At 35.9% G+C, this 16,968-nt stretch overlaps 2 protein-coding genes across 4 annotated transcripts; one reads left to right on the forward strand and one right to left on the reverse strand.

Annotated features, from left to right (window-relative positions):
- Positions 1–1,009: 1,009 nt before the first annotated feature.
- On the forward strand, positions 1,010–7,915 carry LOC132167142 (DNA-directed RNA polymerases II, IV and V subunit 11). 3 transcript variants are annotated; one of them, XM_059578046.2, is made up of 6 exons: positions 1,010–1,225; positions 2,546–2,626; positions 2,731–2,820; positions 2,980–3,058; positions 4,925–5,020; positions 7,545–7,915. In XM_059578046.2, exons 2-6 carry the CDS (start codon positions 2,574–2,576, stop codon positions 7,575–7,577), a joined length of 351 nt encoding a protein of 116 aa, XP_059434029.1. In that variant the 5' UTR covers positions 1,010–1,225; positions 2,546–2,573; the 3' UTR covers positions 7,578–7,915. The 3 variants fall into 3 exon arrangements, with proteins under 3 accessions (XP_059434029.1, XP_059434028.1, XP_059434027.1); XM_059578045.2 differs by having other exon boundaries at positions 1,011–1,225; positions 2,486–2,626; XM_059578044.2 differs by having other exon boundaries at positions 1,011–1,225; positions 2,493–2,626.
- Positions 7,916–9,390: 1,475 nt separating this feature from the next.
- On the reverse strand, positions 9,391–14,678 carry CHX28 (cation/hydrogen exchanger 28). The gene is made up of 5 exons (XM_059585120.2): positions 14,508–14,678; positions 12,799–13,521; positions 11,876–12,154; positions 10,152–10,742; positions 9,391–10,057 (listed from the first exon to the last, which is right to left on the reverse strand). Exons 1-5 carry the CDS (start codon positions 14,676–14,678, stop codon positions 9,440–9,442), a joined length of 2,382 nt encoding a protein of 793 aa, XP_059441103.2. The 3' UTR covers positions 9,391–9,439.
- Between the last annotated feature and the right edge of the window lie 2,290 nt (positions 14,679–16,968).

The following is a 16,968-nucleotide window of genomic DNA, read 5'->3' on the forward strand; positions in this document are numbered from 1 at the left end:
AAGCATGCATATAAGTTTGTAAAAAAATTCGCATCCAAACAAGGCCCTACTTAAAATTATATTTTTGCTATTGATTGAGACTGAAAGCTTAATTGAAATTCTCATTTGAGAAAGATATATAGAAATGACGTGTTGTCAAGACTTGTAAAGATGAGATATTAAGAGTTGGGCATTTAACTCAATTTTCTAAGAATCTAATAATAATATGGATAGTTTTTATGAGATCGGGATATTTTAAATTTTTAGAATATCCCATTACTAATTATATACTTGAGATCAGGATCCTCTACAAAATTTTAGAATATTTTATTGCTATGTAATTGTTTCAAATTATAACTACTATTTTTCAATAAAATTATTAGAATTAGTCACATCAATATTTATCCCTTCCCTCAACTCAACATTCATATGTCAATATTTATTGTATTTATAAATATGTCATAAATATTGTTGCAACAATATATCAATAATTAATTTAAGATAATTATTAAATTCTCAGGAAAAAAGAAGGGGTGACTTGCATAACGTGTAGTTGCACTTGAGATTGAACCACCTGTATGATCGAATGAATAGTTTTTTTTTTTTTGACATGTCCAGTGTCCACACAAGGGAAGGGAGAGGAGGGATTCGAACTAGTGACTTCTGCTTCATGAAGCGTGGTCTACAGTCAATTGAACTACCCTTTGGATACGAATGAATAGTTAAGCCACCCTAAATTGACTATATATTGGAGGTAATTCAATTACCTCGATAATTAAGTTAGCGCTAAATAATGCAGTAATTAAATGGTGGTTTGACCAATGTCTTACAAGTAGAGTTGTCAATTTTGACACGATTCGTAAACTCAGCACAAAGTTGATGGTTTAAGTCATAAACGGTTTAACCTACTTATGACTCATTTATTTTTGTTTTTGACGAGTCAACCCGCTGGACTAGCGGGTGACCCGCCATACCCGTTAATAAAAAAAAAAAAACCAAAAAACAACAACCACCCTAAACCTAAGTTCACTTCAAACACACACACACACGCACACCAGCTAACCAGCCTTCTTTCTCCCCGTCTTCTCTTCAGGAGCGCCACAACCTTTTCTCCCTCTCTTCTCTTCACTCTTCAGCGCCTGCACACCGCCACCAGTCCACTCTCCGACGATTCTGTGACTCAAGGCGCAGCACAGGCTGCACAACATAGCTCTCTCTCTGAGTCTCCGTCTCCGACTGATCTCCGGTATATCTTTCTCTCTCTTGCTCTGATTTTGTTTTTGGGCCGATTATTTTGTATGAATCAGCACAAGCACATATGATGAACACAAATGCATCATTTTTTTTGGGTAAGAAATCAATTTTTAGCGCCGAATTAAGATCAATTAGGAAAAAAAAGGGTAAACCCATTATGTGACATGCAATGCATTGTGTGATTATTGCTCTTTAGTCGATTAATTCTCTTTCATCCTAAATAATACAGAAGATGGTTATTAACGTTATTGCTTTTATAACTTATGAATTACGATGTCAATGTTAGGATTAATGGTAGGGTTATTGCCCTAAGTAATAATTTGAACTTGATTTTATTTAAATAAAATTTATTTTATTTTGAAAGTACAATAAACAGATCACGCTTCTTTGTAAGCTAAACGGGTTGTGTTGGGTTAAACGGGTCGTAACGGGTTGTGTCAACCCGGCACTGGCCCATTATTTTTAAACGGGTCAAACGGGTGTGCTGGGTAACCCGTTAAATAATCGAGTCGTGTCCGGGTTTGGGGGTGACCTGTTTACCTAAACGGGTTGTGTATGGATTTACCCTAAACGTGTGTCGGGTAATAAACGGGTCAACCCACCAACCCATTTTGCCACTCCTAAATTATTTTTTTGCAAGTTAGCCATTTTATTACGATTTACTCCATTTATATTTAAAAAATCAAAATGAATGGTTTTAAAAAAAATTATTTGGTCCCCAAGAGGTAGCACAATCGGTTGGGACCACGCTTAATGAAGTGGAGGTTACTAGTTCGAATCCCCCTTCCCCTCTTGTGCGGACATGTCAAAAAAATAAAAAATAAAAAAGTTATTTGGGGTGGTTGAATCACTTGTGTCTGTGTCGTGTCATTTGATAATGTTTTTTGATTTTGAGCAAAAAAGTAAAAATAAAATATCCACAAAGAGACACAAATTTCCTATAAATTGATTTGTAGAAGACTCTACAAATTGTGAGTAATGCTATAAGTCTTCTTAGAATCCTTTTAGAGTCATCCCAAATGTGATGTGGCTTTTAAAATTACCGTTGAAATGTGATTTATTGACTTTTGATCTATTGATGATTTTAAAAGCCACATCACATTTGGAATGACTCTAGGAGGACTTTAGGAAAACTTATAGCATTACTCACAAATTGAAGATAAAAAGCTATAGCACCGTAAAAGATCTCAGCCATCTATTACCACCTGTTGTCCTTGCTCCTTGCCATATTAATGACGCCGTTCCATTGAAGTCCTCAGTACAAAAACAGTACTTTCAGCAGAGGCATTCATTCAACCTCCACTTCTCACAGAGAGCGAAAGGAAGAAGCAGCTGAAGCTATGAACGCTCCGGACCGTTACGAACGTTTCGTCGTCCCCGAAGGCACCAAAAAGTATATTCACACAAGCTCTCTTTCTCTCCCTCTCCAAAACTCTTTCTATCTCTCTGATTCTGACTCCTTTTTCTTTTCTTATTTTTTTTCCCTCAAAATTATAGGGTGTCATACGAGAGGGACACGAAGATCATCAATGCGGCGTCGTTCACCATCGAGAGAGAGGACCACACCATCGGCAACATTCTTCGCATGTAACATTCAATTTAATTAAAATTATTTTTCTTATATTTTGTAATTTCGTTTTATTATTATTATTATTATTATTATTATTTTTATTTATTTAACTATTTATAAAAATTTGTTTAGCTTAATCAAATCCCTATTTACATGCTTGTTTTGGGCATTATCAGGCAATTGCACAGAGACCCCAATGTTTTGTTCGCTGGGTACAAGCTCCCTCACCCGCTTCAGTACAAAATTATTGTTAGGGTTAGTATTTGAATTTTCTCTCTCTTTCATTTTTTCCTTTGGTAATATGTATGTGCAGTTTTTAGGGTAGGAAAATGCTTGGGTACTTCAGTTTTTGGTAATATGTATATGCAGATTTTATTGTCGGAATGCTACAGAGAGAGAGACTTTGTGGAAATCGGTGGTGGAAATTAAGTATGATAGTTTGAGGGGAGAGTGGTGTTCTTAGGAGGTTGTGGGGGCTCTTTGGAGTGGGAGTGTGGAAATATATAAGGAGGAGATGAGATTTTTTTCTCTAGATTTGTTAGATTTGAGGTGGAAGATGGGTCCAAGGTGAGGTTTTGGCATGACTTATAGTGTGGGGAGCAACCCTTGAAGATTTCATATCCGGATTTGTTTAGTATTGCACATTGTAAGGATGCGTGGGTGGTGGATTATATACAATTCCAAAAAAGAAATGTACATTAGAACATATACTTTTTCATAACATATGGAACTCAAATACTCTTTCTTTGAGCTGTTGTATTCTAACAGAGTGAGCAAGGAGGAGAGGATGGAATTTGTTGGATCACCTCCAAAAGGTGAAAGTTTGAACTGAAGTCATTCTATCATGTGTTATCCATTCTTGTAAGTTCTCATTTTCCTTGGAAGAGTATTTGGAGAGTTGAGGGTCCCTTAAAAGTGACATTCTTTGTGTGGACAGCGGCATTTAGGGAAAATCTCGACTTTGGATAATTTGAGAAAGAGGAACACCATAGTGGTGGATTGATGTTGTATGTGCAAGAAGAGTGAGGGATCTATTGATCATATTATTTCTCCATTTTTGAGATAGAAAGAGAAATATAGAGTTTGCTTTTCCATTTGTTTGGCGTTTGGGTCATGCCTGAAAGCGCGAGAGAATTGTTGGTGAGTTGGAGGGGACAAATGGAAAGTTGTAGTTTTGGAAGTTTGGAGGTTGGCTCATTTGTGTTTAATGTTGTATTTGGAGAGAGCGGAATGTAAAGAGCTTTGAAGATCAAGATACTTAGGTGTTAGAGCTGAAAAATACTATGTTCAAATCACTTTACACATGGATGGCGGCATTAAATAGTCTGCCATTTTCTACTTATCAAAAAAAAAATAGTCTGCCATTTTCTACTTATCTTGATTTTTTGGACTTTTGTTCTTCTTTTTTACTATATTAGGGGGTTTCTCTTGTATACTTTTTGTGTACTAAGATTGTGGCCTTTTCGCTTTTAATAAGATTGAATTACGTACAAAAAAAGCAACTTGGTAGACCCAAAGTGCCATGTGGTACCAACATGACTGAAAAAATTAAGCAACAAAATTTGACAACTAAATTTAATTATTTAGTAACGGATGTGGTAGTCCATATAAGTGCCATGTGAACTTCCACATCAATTTGTGAGGAACTTGTAATAAGAGCTATATTATCCTTTGCAGCACTTTTAGGGTAAAAAATATAGAGCGTCTTAATCCGAACAAGTGTTGGCTTCAGATTGTTGGATAGTGGTAGAAGGAAAAATGTATGTATAGAAGTAAATGTTTGATTAGTGGTTTTTATATGTTTTTATGTGTATGTATGCATATGCACGGGTGGGTGGGTGCACACACGGTCATGTATAGCCATGTCATTAATTGTTTACCTGTATAAATGTGGGGCTTGTGGAGGTGTCTATGTGTTGATTGGAGTAAAGCATAATTATAGTAGTACTTGGATGATTTATTGATTTTGCAATTCTAGCCTTGTTAATATGTTGGATAGTTTTTTTTTTTTTTTTTCATAAACTGATCCCTCTTTTAGCTCGTAAGTTGGACTGTATCATATGAACCTTTTCAATGTTCCGTAGAGGTTCTGGTCTTAATGATTTTGGTCTTTTTGCATAGATACACACCACTAGCCAGTCGTCGCCAATGCAGGCATATAACCAGGCTATCAATGATCTGGACAAGGAACTTGACCATTTGAAGAATGTTTTCGAGGTAAAACACGTCTGTTTATCCTGCACTTTGAAAGAATGTTAAAGTTATAAGCATTTGTAAATATTAATCTCTCTTGTAAATGCTCATGATCAAGCATCTCTGTGTTTTTTTTTTTGTTGGTCTTTTTGGGCATAAGTTGATCAAGCATCTTATACAGATATAGTCATGACACAAGCATATTTGCAAGCATCAGAGGAAAAGGTTTTCGTTTGTCAATCATCAAAGAATGGTTTAATAATCTAGTAACTTAAGAACAATTTATTTTTATTAAAGCTTAGGTAGGGGCTTAATACCTTCATTTGGATCAAGCTAGTAGTAGATTTCTATTTTTGTATACTCTTGGCAACATCTTCAGCTGTAAATATTCCTTAGAAATGAATAGTCTTAATCTACGATAGCAAGGTACTGAGTGTTTGTGTATCACAGTGGGTCCAACATTGGTCCCTCACTTGGTTTGGGACGTCTGATTGTTGGATGAACATAGTGACTGAATTTTCTAGAAAACTACTGCTGAACTAGGAAGGAAGTCCTCTCATTGATTTGGGACCTTGGCTGGGCACATATCTGGAAAGTCGGTATGTTGGACAAATAGTGTACCTATTCCTAGTTTGTATTGGAATCTTTAAAAGGATAGAGCTTGGTTGCTAATTAGAGTGTATCTTTTCCTTCTGGTTGGATCTAGTCTCTGGAGTAATTTTTTTTTGCTCAATTTCCTTCACATGTATAAGAAACTGGGGGCTAGTGAGATGGTATAGATTCATTCCATTTCCTTTAAATTATCCTATGCCTACTTGTGTTTCCATAGAATTACTTGTGACAGACAAGAACTAGGATACTTGCTATGGATTCTTGAAGGTTGCAACTTCCTTAGTCTCAGCTTTAGCAATTGTTATTCTTCTTTGTATGATTTGGGTGTATGCTATTGGCATTACATCTGTTTCAACTCTTTTTTAGGATGTGTTATTGTGTACATCCTGTCTACCATGGCTTTTCCTCTCTAAAATAAATTTACTCCATCACTTACCAAGAAAAATCTGGCAGCTGCTACTTTTGACAGTAATCAGCTCTAGGCTCTGGAAGTGTAAGCTTCTTTTGGTTTTTTAAAGCTTGCAAATATTTGCTTCCTGCATGTCCCTCCTGATGAATTTTTAAGAATGGTTGAGTTTCGTGCTCTGGATGGTTTTGTGAGTTTCGTCCATGTTCATCTCACTTGTAAAACAACTTTGATGTCATCAAGATGAGGCAATCAATAGAAGAATGTCTAAGGATTCTTTTTCTTTGGATTAAAGGAAAGATCCTTCTTATGATGATGATTCACTGGCATTCAAGAATTTTTGTTTCTTTAACTGTAGAAACAAGCAATATTGCTGCTTTATTACCCGTGGCTATCATCTTAAATGGGAGAGTAGTTGGCATGCTTTGATGATTCATGAGATAGGTGGACTGTCTCTTTTTGTGTTAGTTTCTCCCATCTTAGTTTTGGAGGACTTGAAGTTGAATGACAAAATATTTGAAACAGCGTCTAGGACAGGTACCTATGTTAGCTCAGAAACTTGGGAGCTTCTTAGGGAAAAGGAGGAGATTGTTTGGTGGAAGTTGGTGTGATTTCCACATGCCATTCCCAAGCATGCTTTCATTTTGTGGCTTGCTATGCAGGACAGGCTTATAACAGGTGATCGGTTGATCATTTGGGGATATAAGGGTGATGTTAAATGTCTTTTCTCTCATAATCAAACTGGAAAGTAGAGAGCATTTGTTTTTTGAATGCAGTTTCAATTATCAAATTTGGAAGTTTTGTATGCTTCGATGTAGAGTGGACAAGCCTTCAGTAATTTGGGGTGAGATTCTGCAGCTAGGCATCAGTCAACGGGGGAATAATGCCCTTAAAGGTCTCCTCTGCCGCCTGGTCTTAGGTTTTGTAGTTTACAACTTATGGCACACGAGGAATGATATTAAACACTCTAGTCAGTCTAGCACTGAGGAGCAGCTCTTGAAGAAAATCCTTTGGGAAGTGCGATCCAGACTAGCTGGGAAGGGGAAATTCCCTAAGACTAGAGAGAATCTGATTTTAGCCGCTTTGTGGAATTTACCTGCAGATTTGTTGTTGTAGGTTTTTCTGCAGGTTTGTGGTAGTCTGGTATGGTTTGTTGAGCGTTTGTTCTCTTTGAAGGCTGGTCCAACCTTTGGGGAGGCATACTGGTGGTGCTGTTTTGTGTTCTGCTTGTAGTTTGCTGTTTGCAAGCTGGTTTCTGCAGCTTTGTGTTTTTTTCTAGTTTTCTAGCTTTGTGTTTTTGGTCCTTTGGAAGGGCTTGTATATGGTGCGACTTTGTTGATTGGTTTGTTTGCTCTTAATGAAGTTTCTTATTCATCAATATATATATATATATATATATTTGGAACTGACTGACAATAATAGTGAGAGGTTATTAGTGTTGCATTATTACTAACATGAGGTATTAAGTTCTGATGAGCCTTGTCAAGATCAAAATGCTCATTTCTGACATTTTTAAATCCCTGCTTGCAGGCCGAGGTGCGAAAGCAGTCAAGGGAGTACTAATATGCATTCAAGACATGCAAGGAAGCAGTTTGTTGACTGTTTATTGTTGAGTGGAATTTGAAAGGAATGGGCTAAGTTTTATGGGGCTTTTGCTTTGAATGTGATGGGTGTCATGGATTAATGGACCTAATACAGTCATGTAGAATATTAAATATGTCTAATGGAGGATCAATCTCATTTTCATGTGCTCTGGTCTCTAGCGAAGTGCATAAAACTACTAGGTGGACATATGGATCTCATGTAATATGGTTATCTTTTTGGGTTTCATCTGTAAGCAGCCTCATTGATATACTTTCTCTTTCGAATATGAATTATCGCAATGCAGCATTGTTGCTTCATGATTTTGTTCCTGCACTGTGATTATTAAGATCTCAACTTAGGTTCCATTACCATATGCAGAGAAACATGGATGGTAACTGAAAAAGAGATTTTTCCATGGATAAAGATGAGGAATATGAAGTTTTTTTTTTTTTTTTTTGTAAATCTTATGAAGTCATTAGAGGTACTGACTAACATATTAGTAAAAACGAGGATAAATTTTTCCTCTAAATTAGTTTGGAGAAATTTTTTGGATCTAGTTTATTAGATTAACACATGTTAATAGAGCTTGTGAGAATTAGATATTTTAAACAGTTGCTAATTTAATAAACTAGGTTGGAAAAAAAACTTTGTTGAAACAGTAATTTGGTCGTGATTTTAGTTGGTTTAGAGCAACTATAGCCTAGTAGAGTAACCCATTTATGAATTCTATTAAGCTATTTAGAACAGTCATGGGGAGATTTTGCTGTGACAGGTGGTGATAGATTGTTGTCTTAGTGTAGTCAAGCAACTGGTTTTGAAGGCCAAGGCTGGAAATTAAAAAAAAAAACAAAAAAGTTAACAATAAAAATTGAACAGGAAGAATGAATTTTGTTTCAAAAAAGTCAGGACTAGAAGAACTTTAAAGATATATGGTGCCTACGAGTTATTTTAGCTAGCATGTGGTTTGGTTGGATTTAATAAGGCTGTGTAGTTGGTGATATCCCATATATTACAAAAGTTAATGAAGAAAATGAAGGTGTCTCATGAAATTATATGTAGAGGACATGCTCTAAGAACCTTTAATGAAACAATGTTATATATTACATTTTTATTTAATTTTATCGATGTGACGCTATTAATTAGTCTTTAAACTTTTTATTTTTTATGTTTTACAAAGGTTGATCTTAGAGCTAATTTGCAGTGTCACATTAGTAAAGTACGATAAAAGAGTGGCGAATAGCATTTCTCAAGCCAAAATTGTTTACAACGTCAAGGAATAATAATAAAAAAAAAAGTGACAAACTGTAATCTTTCATTTTGCAAGAATCTCAACTCTCTAGGATTTTTAGAATCTCATTTGTCATAAAGGGAGATTGGCTGAATTGCTCAAGACGTTATCAGGAAATAATCTCATTTGTAATAAGATAAGCAAACTTGTTTTTGTTTCCCAAATGATTTCATTTCCTTTATACAGGGAAATGTGGAAATGAAATTTGATTTGTTTTCCTCATAAAAAGTGTTGTTTGAAAGTATTTGCTGATTGAGGACATTGGGATGAGAAAAGCCAGATTCTGTTATCCCCTATCAAGCAATTAACCCTAAACACTTATTTGTCACAGATTAACTTTCATTTCCATCAGTGAACTGCATTTCCATTCATTTACGATCATTCCATTGTTGATTTCCACTAGTTTTACCTCTATATTCTAACCTTTTTCTTGACTCTTTTAAATAAACAATCTCTGGTTGTTGTCATTTCTACAAACTAAGGTTCTACATATCATCTGCTTCCATAACAATTAGTTTCTAAGTCCTAAGCTACCCCACTAGGTTTGATACATTTACATGATAGAGAAGTCATCATCCAGACCATCTAGTTCTCCTCTTACATTGTGTTGTTGGATGATCAAAACAGAGGTCTTCACTGAGAAATCAGAACCTGAAAGAACATCCCCTATTGGACCCAATTCTGGACACTGCTCCCAGTCATTCATGCCCACTGTCAGCAGGGAATTCACCCTTCCCCCTCTTCCTACAATGATGAGTGCAAAGTGCCCTTCCAATGACCTCAAAGTAGAATAAGTCTCAGCTGAACTTGCATGGTGCTTCTCAGTGTATGCAACATGTCCTCCTGCAACATGTCTTTCATAGAACTCTGCAAAACACTCATCATCAAGCTTCATCTCCTCTTCCTGCTCTGCAATGTTGATCCGATAGTTGCCGGCTCTTGATCGGCCCGTGTTCTCCACATTGGTTTCCACTAAAAATCTTATCACCGTGAGCTTTACTCCGGGATGTCGGGCTACACGGCCGGCATAGGCTAGGGCTTCTCTGTCATCTTTGCCACCAATGAAAATAACCGCAACGTTGAGAGACACATATGATCTTGATATCTTTTCTATCAGTCCAAGGCCTCTGTCCACTAGAATTCCCACTGAACATGGGGCACTCCTGAGCACCTGTTGAAAAAACCACATTGTGAAGCATTTGGAATAATTGCATAATTAGCTCCTTGAACTGCTTAAAAGTTCTGCAAATTTTTCTGATTTTTACCTTGCGGTTCACATATCGGAACCCTGAATGGCCTGCATCCAATGTTCCATCTGCACGCTGGCTCTTGTGAAATGGCAATATGATGAGTGTCAACATCAACTCTTCTGCTAAAATGCAAACGTCTGAGGCCATGCCATTGAAGGTGGAGAGTGCAAGCATTCGTCTGAGTTTGAGACCCTCAGCATTCTGCTCCACATAGGCCTGAACTGCAGTGGTGACTTGATCTCTCATCTCTGTCACACACTTGTCAGTCACCGCCACGGTGTCCACTCCGTCGCCTTGCACGAGCGTGGCTGCTATTTCGTCGGTGAGCTCGATCATGTCAGTGACGAATACGACGGTTCCAGGCTCAGCTGTGCCTCGAGAAATCTCCATGAAGTTAATGGCAGCAGCCACGTTTTGAGGTCCATGAACACATAGCAAGACCCGGAGTTCATTTGCAGGGTCAAGCCATTGAAGTGCCATTCTGTGAGTTGGTGCTCGTTTCCTTGCACGTCTGATGATATGTGCAACTACTGCTGGGGTGTATACGACAGTGAAAAAGACTGCAATTACCATCACAATGCTGGTTGAAGTAGATGTGATACCAAACTGCATTGGCACAAAAATCATAGCTGTTATTGCAGACTTTCATTTGAAACCATGATAATTACTTGCTGAGCATTAAGAATCAGTTCTCAGAAATTGATAAATCCATTTCATTCTAGTTTATATTAATTAAAAATGAGTCAATGAAGTTTTTTTGACTGTTTAAGGTCTTCTTCTTCTTTTTTTCTTTACTATTATGCAGAATCATTTCTAGGAGTATCATGATTACTTAGATTACACTGCTGTCTTTATTTCCTTAGCTGCACATATTTTTATTTGTTCCTTTAACAATTTATTTTATACGACTATCAAGCAATTCGATGATATAACAATGAAAATTAGTCATTGGATCAACACTAAGAAAAAAAAAGGGAGGAGGGAGAGGGCTGATTTTCACTATCACATTATCTCAATTATATGATAGTTGTTACTCAACCACAAAACAAGTGGTCAAATATACCTTGTGTCTCCAAACGCTATGAGAAACAATGTTACTATATAGAAATTCCATTTCATGAGGGCCTAGTGATACTTTGTCCAATGCATGTAACTTGTGTGTCCAAATTAATGATACAAGAAACAATACATATTCCATTTCATGGGGGCCTCTATGCACCTTAATGTTTATCTTCATGTTGCTTTTAGGTCCTAAAAGCATGCCTTGCACTAGAAATATTAGAAGCACCTAATACTGTAAAACACTCATGGAGAAAATGCTTATGGAAATAGTTTGATAAAATAAGTTTCAATGTGACACTTAGAAGCACCCAATACTATAAGTGCGTTTAGGAGTGCAATTTCACAGACAAAAAGTATGATTTTAAATCAAATTGCAAAAAAAGTATCGTTTGAGATGGCATTTAAAAAAAATAAAAAATAAAAAATTGCAGTTTGAAAATGTAGAAAAAAACTGCGTTTTGCAAATCGCATGGCATTATTTTAAGCTGAAGTGCGATTTTAAAGACCAAATTGTGATTTTACCAGACGCTGAACTGCGTTTTCAAATTGAACATTTTAAAATCACATTTTTTTGAAACTACAAATCCAAATGGACCCTCTATGAGAAGAGGATAAACAATTTTTTTTTTTTTTTTCCAAACAAAATATGGAAATAATAGAATAAAACAGAGACTTACTGATTTAGCAGCAATAGCCATGTAAATTTGATAATGGCCCTTTGTCGCTAGAAGCAACCCAAGTGCAATAGATTCCGGCCAGTGAAAGCCCAACAACACCCCAGAAACAACAGTTCCGGCTACTTTCCCAACCGTCGGTATCACAATGAGCACAACTAACCTTTCCCAGGTCCCTGCATGTCTAGGTTGAAATTCGTCGAAATCAGCTTCAAACCCCATCCAAATGAAAAAAATGGGATAGAAAATGGTGTTCAACAAGTAGTTGACCTTGGCAATTACCTGTTACAATATAAATTAAATAAGTAGTGATTTAACATGATATTATAACAAATGTCATAAATTCAAACCTTGTCTCAAACATTTCATCTCTCATTTTAATTAAATACTCCCGGCGTAAGACTTCACAAATTATATGGCCTAGGGTTAAATACAAAAGTGGTCCATGTACTTTTGGTGTGCATCAAATCAATTTTTGAGTTTTCAATTAAAATCAATCTTTATGTCTATTTTCGTTTAGTGAGTTGTTTGTCACGTGTAAAATCAATCATGCGAACCACGTGTGTCATCTCCACATAATCATTGCCGTGCAATCATCCAATATTGCCAAATCAATTCTCCATTTGATCCCCTTGCTCCACCTCAACCCCTCCACATCACCTAAAACAAAATCGCACTAAGCCCGTCATCAAATCGTGGGTTTTCTTCCACGCCTAACTCATCGTTGTTCCCCTTGCATCACCATTCTTCGTTTACAACCAACCAGAAATTGCCCAAGAAAAAAAATAGTCGGTTAACGAAAGTAGATAGAAAGATTGATTTTACATTGGACCAACTTTTATCGCTTTTAGAAATCCGAGTACCGACCAATTTTGTATTTAACCTACCAGCTTAAACTTTTGAAATAAATGGTGATTTAACGTTACCCATTTGGATACTCTCCCATCGCTGGGAAAGAAAATCCCTGCCATAAACGCGCTTAGAACAGAGCTGTATCCATATACAGTCGAGCAGCTACAAACCAACACCATGAAAGCAATTGAGAGAACCAGGTGTGCGCCTTTCATGGGTTTTCCTTGAGGATTCTCATTGTTAACCCAATTCATAACAATCGGTGAAACTTTTGCAGAAACCAAAATCTGCAGCATCAGTGAAGAACTCATCTCTATGATTTCTCGAGGCCGGCTGATCTTTCCTAAAGGTTCTTTATTACCTCTTATTGGATATATAATATAGCCAATGGAAATGATAAGAGTGGATATGAAATCGGAGTGCATTCCGGCCGCGATCACGAACCGGCCGATGTCAGATTTCCCGATCTTGCAGCTGGTTATCAGGCGGGTGAGAACAGGGGAGGCTGTGCTGGAGAGGGATGTGGAGAGGGCGAGAATGCAGAGTGTGTTGTATTTCTCTGAGAAGTTGAGAAATGGGGTGATGGAACAGGCGAGGAGGAAGGTGGAGAAAATTCCTGCGTAGGCAACTTTAGCTTCCCGAGTTGGTGGTTTGAAGAGAACATATGGATCCATTTCTATCCCCAACACAAACATGTAGCATATCATACCAAAATCGATGACGAAACGAAGAACTTGATTTGATGATTTATCAAATAAGTGGTGTACAATGCCTAAGTTCCCAAAGAGAAGCCCCACCTGCATATATATCATAAGAAAAATGTTAGAATATATGAGATGATTGATTGTAATGAGGTTGATTGATGATAATCAAATCAAAAGAAGAGTTTTGTATTGTAAATTTTATCAAAAGAGGCTCTATTCTGTGGTGAACATAAATGTCTAACATTGAACCAATTATGTCTCTGTAATCTCTCTTTCTTTCCTTTTGTCTTTTGTTTTTCAGTTTATTATAAGTTTCTTAAAAAAAAGGCAAGATTGAAAGATTGTTATGGGATAGATAATTACTACTACAACCATAAGAAAGCACATGTTAGCAAAGTTCTTATTTGAAGTGATTGGTATAATGATACATGCAATGCTTATTAGAGATCGTGGTAGGTTATTCATTCTATCGACATTATTCAATGGTAGTCATTTTTTTTTTCTTCGACTTCACTCATTTATTCATATTCAATGATTTAATATTATATCCATACTTTAGGTACAACTCATGCATGGTTTGCAAGGAAAGGGTGTTTAAGAGCTTAAATACACATAATTAAAATTACACTTAAGCCATGTAAAACAGATCATAACAGCAACCATCAAATCTACTATAGAGATACAAGAGATCAAAGTTATTGGCTACACAAGCTTGCTTTTAGGGTAAAACTCGTCAGGCTTTTGTATGCAGTATTGTTAAATCATAAGTTTTCTCAAAAGTTTAAATTAATAAAAAATAATATATTTAATTATTTAATTAATATTTTAATAACCACAATCATTCTGACCTCTTTTATGTCTGAGTCACCAAATTCAATGCGAGAGTCGGAATAGTTTCTATGAAACACACAACATGATACATCAATGCTTTTGTTCAGAACCATCACAATGTGATGGGGATTCACGTGCATGCATGGGAGATCAATCAAGAAATTTGATATTTTTTTCATGATCATTTCTTATTCCTATTCTTGCCGAGTAACCTCCAAACCCGTACAGAGAAAATGAGAGAGACTTACAAGGGTTTCAGAGGTGATGCGAGGCTGTGAAAAAGGCCTTAGAAAGTAGTGCGTGAGATTGCAGAGAACCACCATTAAGAAGAAGCCGAATACGTGTTTTGCTGCTCTTGCAAATATTGCTGATAGCCTGCCCTCACATGGGTCTTCAAGATCTGCACCAGCATTTTCCATTTTCTTTCTTGTTTAATTCACTTTTTCTTTTTCTTTTCTTTTTTGTTTTGTTTTTGTTTGACTTTGCTGATGATGATGATGAATGTCACCGTTTCTCAGCCTCTGGGTTTTCGCCGGGGAGTTTGAATGGCTGGGAATGAATGCATACTTTTAGGGGAAAATGAAGGAGTATTCTTAGGAGAATAGGTGTTGGCCAAAAGACATCTAGACATGAAAAGGTTGAAATAAAAGGACTCAAGTTTTTATTTTATTAATAGAATAATAGAGAATGAATTATATTTAGCTAAAAATGATCTTATCGGTCTCCATGGTTTGACCTTTTATTAAATTATTCTTCGAGGTTCAAAACTAATCATATCTATTTGTAAGGTTAGGCTCGTTGTCAAATCACTCCCTTCATTCTCTCTATCTTAATTATTAACTTTTTTGTCGGAATGACATATCATATCCAATACTTCTACAACGCGTGTATGCATTGGACAACCAGCTTCACCATGTCAAACGCATATCACGGATTGTCAGGTTAACGACCGATCATTTAAAATATCTTTCAAAATTATGAGATTATAAAATCAAATTGTCAATCTTTTTAAGCTAACATTTAGGATAAAGACTTAAGTTGATAATTACAAAATAATAAATTTAATTATTTAATAAATATTTTAAATTTTTTTCTCAAAACCACTAACCCTAAACCCACCGCAAGAAACACAAACGGCCTACTATTTGCCAAATATAGTTGTTACAAATCTGATAATTATGTCATAATTATATCAAAATCCTCTAGAGAATTCAAAGTATTTTATCATATAGAATTGATAAATTAATCTTGATTGTTGATTTCAAATTAAATAGTTAAAATTTTGTCCAATCTTTACATTAGTGTCGTTCTATACTTCCAATCATTGAATAAATATGGTTCTACATTTCTTGGCTTGTGGAATTTCATTGAAAGAGAAAAATATGTGAAATTTGAAGAGATGTTGACCTTTCATGTTTTCCTTTTAAATTCTTTGGCTTTTCAAAAAATTTCAACAAGTTTACCAAAAACAGAAGAAAAACCTCATGAAAGGGCACTACATTGTGATTTATTGCTTTTCATTGCTCAAATTAAATAGAGTAATTCTAAGAACCATTTTTTAATCCTCTTAAAACTGATGTGGCTTTCAAAATTACAATTTGTTCAAAATCACAATTTGATCAAAATTCAAGTATGATTCATCTAAAATTTAATGATGATTTTAAAAGCCACATCATGCAATTCTAGGATGATAAAAAGAGGATAAAAAGACGGTCCCTATCATTATTCGATTAAATATATTTACCCATAAGATCAAGGAGACGGTACATCAAGTAGGAAGATTTTCAGCCCACTAGCATGAATTACAATTTAGAAGGAAATGGCAAGCCACTGTTGGGTCCTTCTAATAGGAAATTAAAGCAGCATAAAGTGTCCATTTTCATTAGAGATCGAGTTACCTGCAATTTCTTGGAATTGTGAGGGCTTGTAGTTTCAAAGATTTCAATCGTTCATTCAAGACAAACAGTTTATTGAGTCACATAACCTTTGAGCAAAACCAAAATTAAAATCAGATAATCGTGACCGACTATCCCTTCACCATTTGAGGGGACGGTCCTCGAAGGTTCAAGAGATGGCCAACCACCCCGTTATCCACAATGGGTTGTTGGCCACCCGTTATGAGAGGGTGGGCCCATTGGCCACCTCCTTAAAGAATAAAACGGTAAAGTGGTTGACCGCTTCTTTACTTATTTTGATTTTTATTTTCTTTAAAGGTTTACGCGGCTCAATCCAAAGTCCCATTCATTTTAAATGAACGGCCTAACACTTCTTTAGAATATAAGAGACCTTAATTAATCCCTTTCATTAGTATCCAAGAGACGCAAGAAAGTTTAATTAGCATTTCTTCTCATAATGACAACCTGGAAAAGGAAATACCTTCTTAATTATTCCCATGGTCTGCATGTTTTTGCTTTAACATACATTTGGTATCAAATTTTACATATTGATTCATTTACTGCCCTTCTTTCTGATTTTGTTAAGACACTGACATGTTTGTGCAACAAGTTCATATCAAATTAATTATATATATATAATGCGTCATTTTACCGTTCAAACAATAATATTCATAAAGTAGTGACGTTTGAATATTGGTGCCTACAAAATTGCTTGATTATAAAACCATGTGCACATGGTGAAAATTCCTTTTTATTCGAATAAAGTTTTCGGGAAGATGAATAGTCTATATTGAGTGGACGGATTATAAACAAA

Source organism: Corylus avellana, chromosome 2 (assembly GCF_965113065.1).
Source record: "Corylus avellana chromosome 2, dhCorAvel1.hap1.2, whole genome shotgun sequence".
Taxonomy (NCBI): domain Eukaryota; kingdom Viridiplantae; phylum Streptophyta; class Magnoliopsida; order Fagales; family Betulaceae; genus Corylus; species Corylus avellana.

Excerpts from the sequence above, each read along its gene's own strand:
- LOC132167142 (XM_059578046.2), top strand. The coding sequence starts at position 2,574 with ATGAACGCTCCGGACCGTTACGAACGTTTCGTCGTCCCCGAAGGCACC. Across the intron at positions 2,821-2,979 it reads ATCGGCAACATTCTTCGCAT|GCAATTGCACAGAGACCCCA; the intron begins GTAACATTCAAT and ends GGGCATTATCAG. Across the intron at positions 5,021-7,544 it reads ATTTGAAGAATGTTTTCGAG|GCCGAGGTGCGAAAGCAGTC; the intron begins GTAAAACACGTC and ends CCCTGCTTGCAG.
- CHX28 (XM_059585120.2), bottom strand. The coding sequence starts at position 14,678 with ATGGAAAATGCTGGTGCAGATCTTGAAGACCCATGTGAGGGCAGGCTA. Across the intron at positions 13,522-14,507 it reads GCATCACCTCTGAAACCCTT|GTGGGGCTTCTCTTTGGGAA; the intron begins GTAAGTCTCTCT and ends ATATATATGCAG. Across the intron at positions 10,743-11,875 it reads TGGCTATTGCTGCTAAATCA|TTTGGTATCACATCTACTTC; the intron begins GTAAGTCTCTGT and ends GTGCCAATGCAG.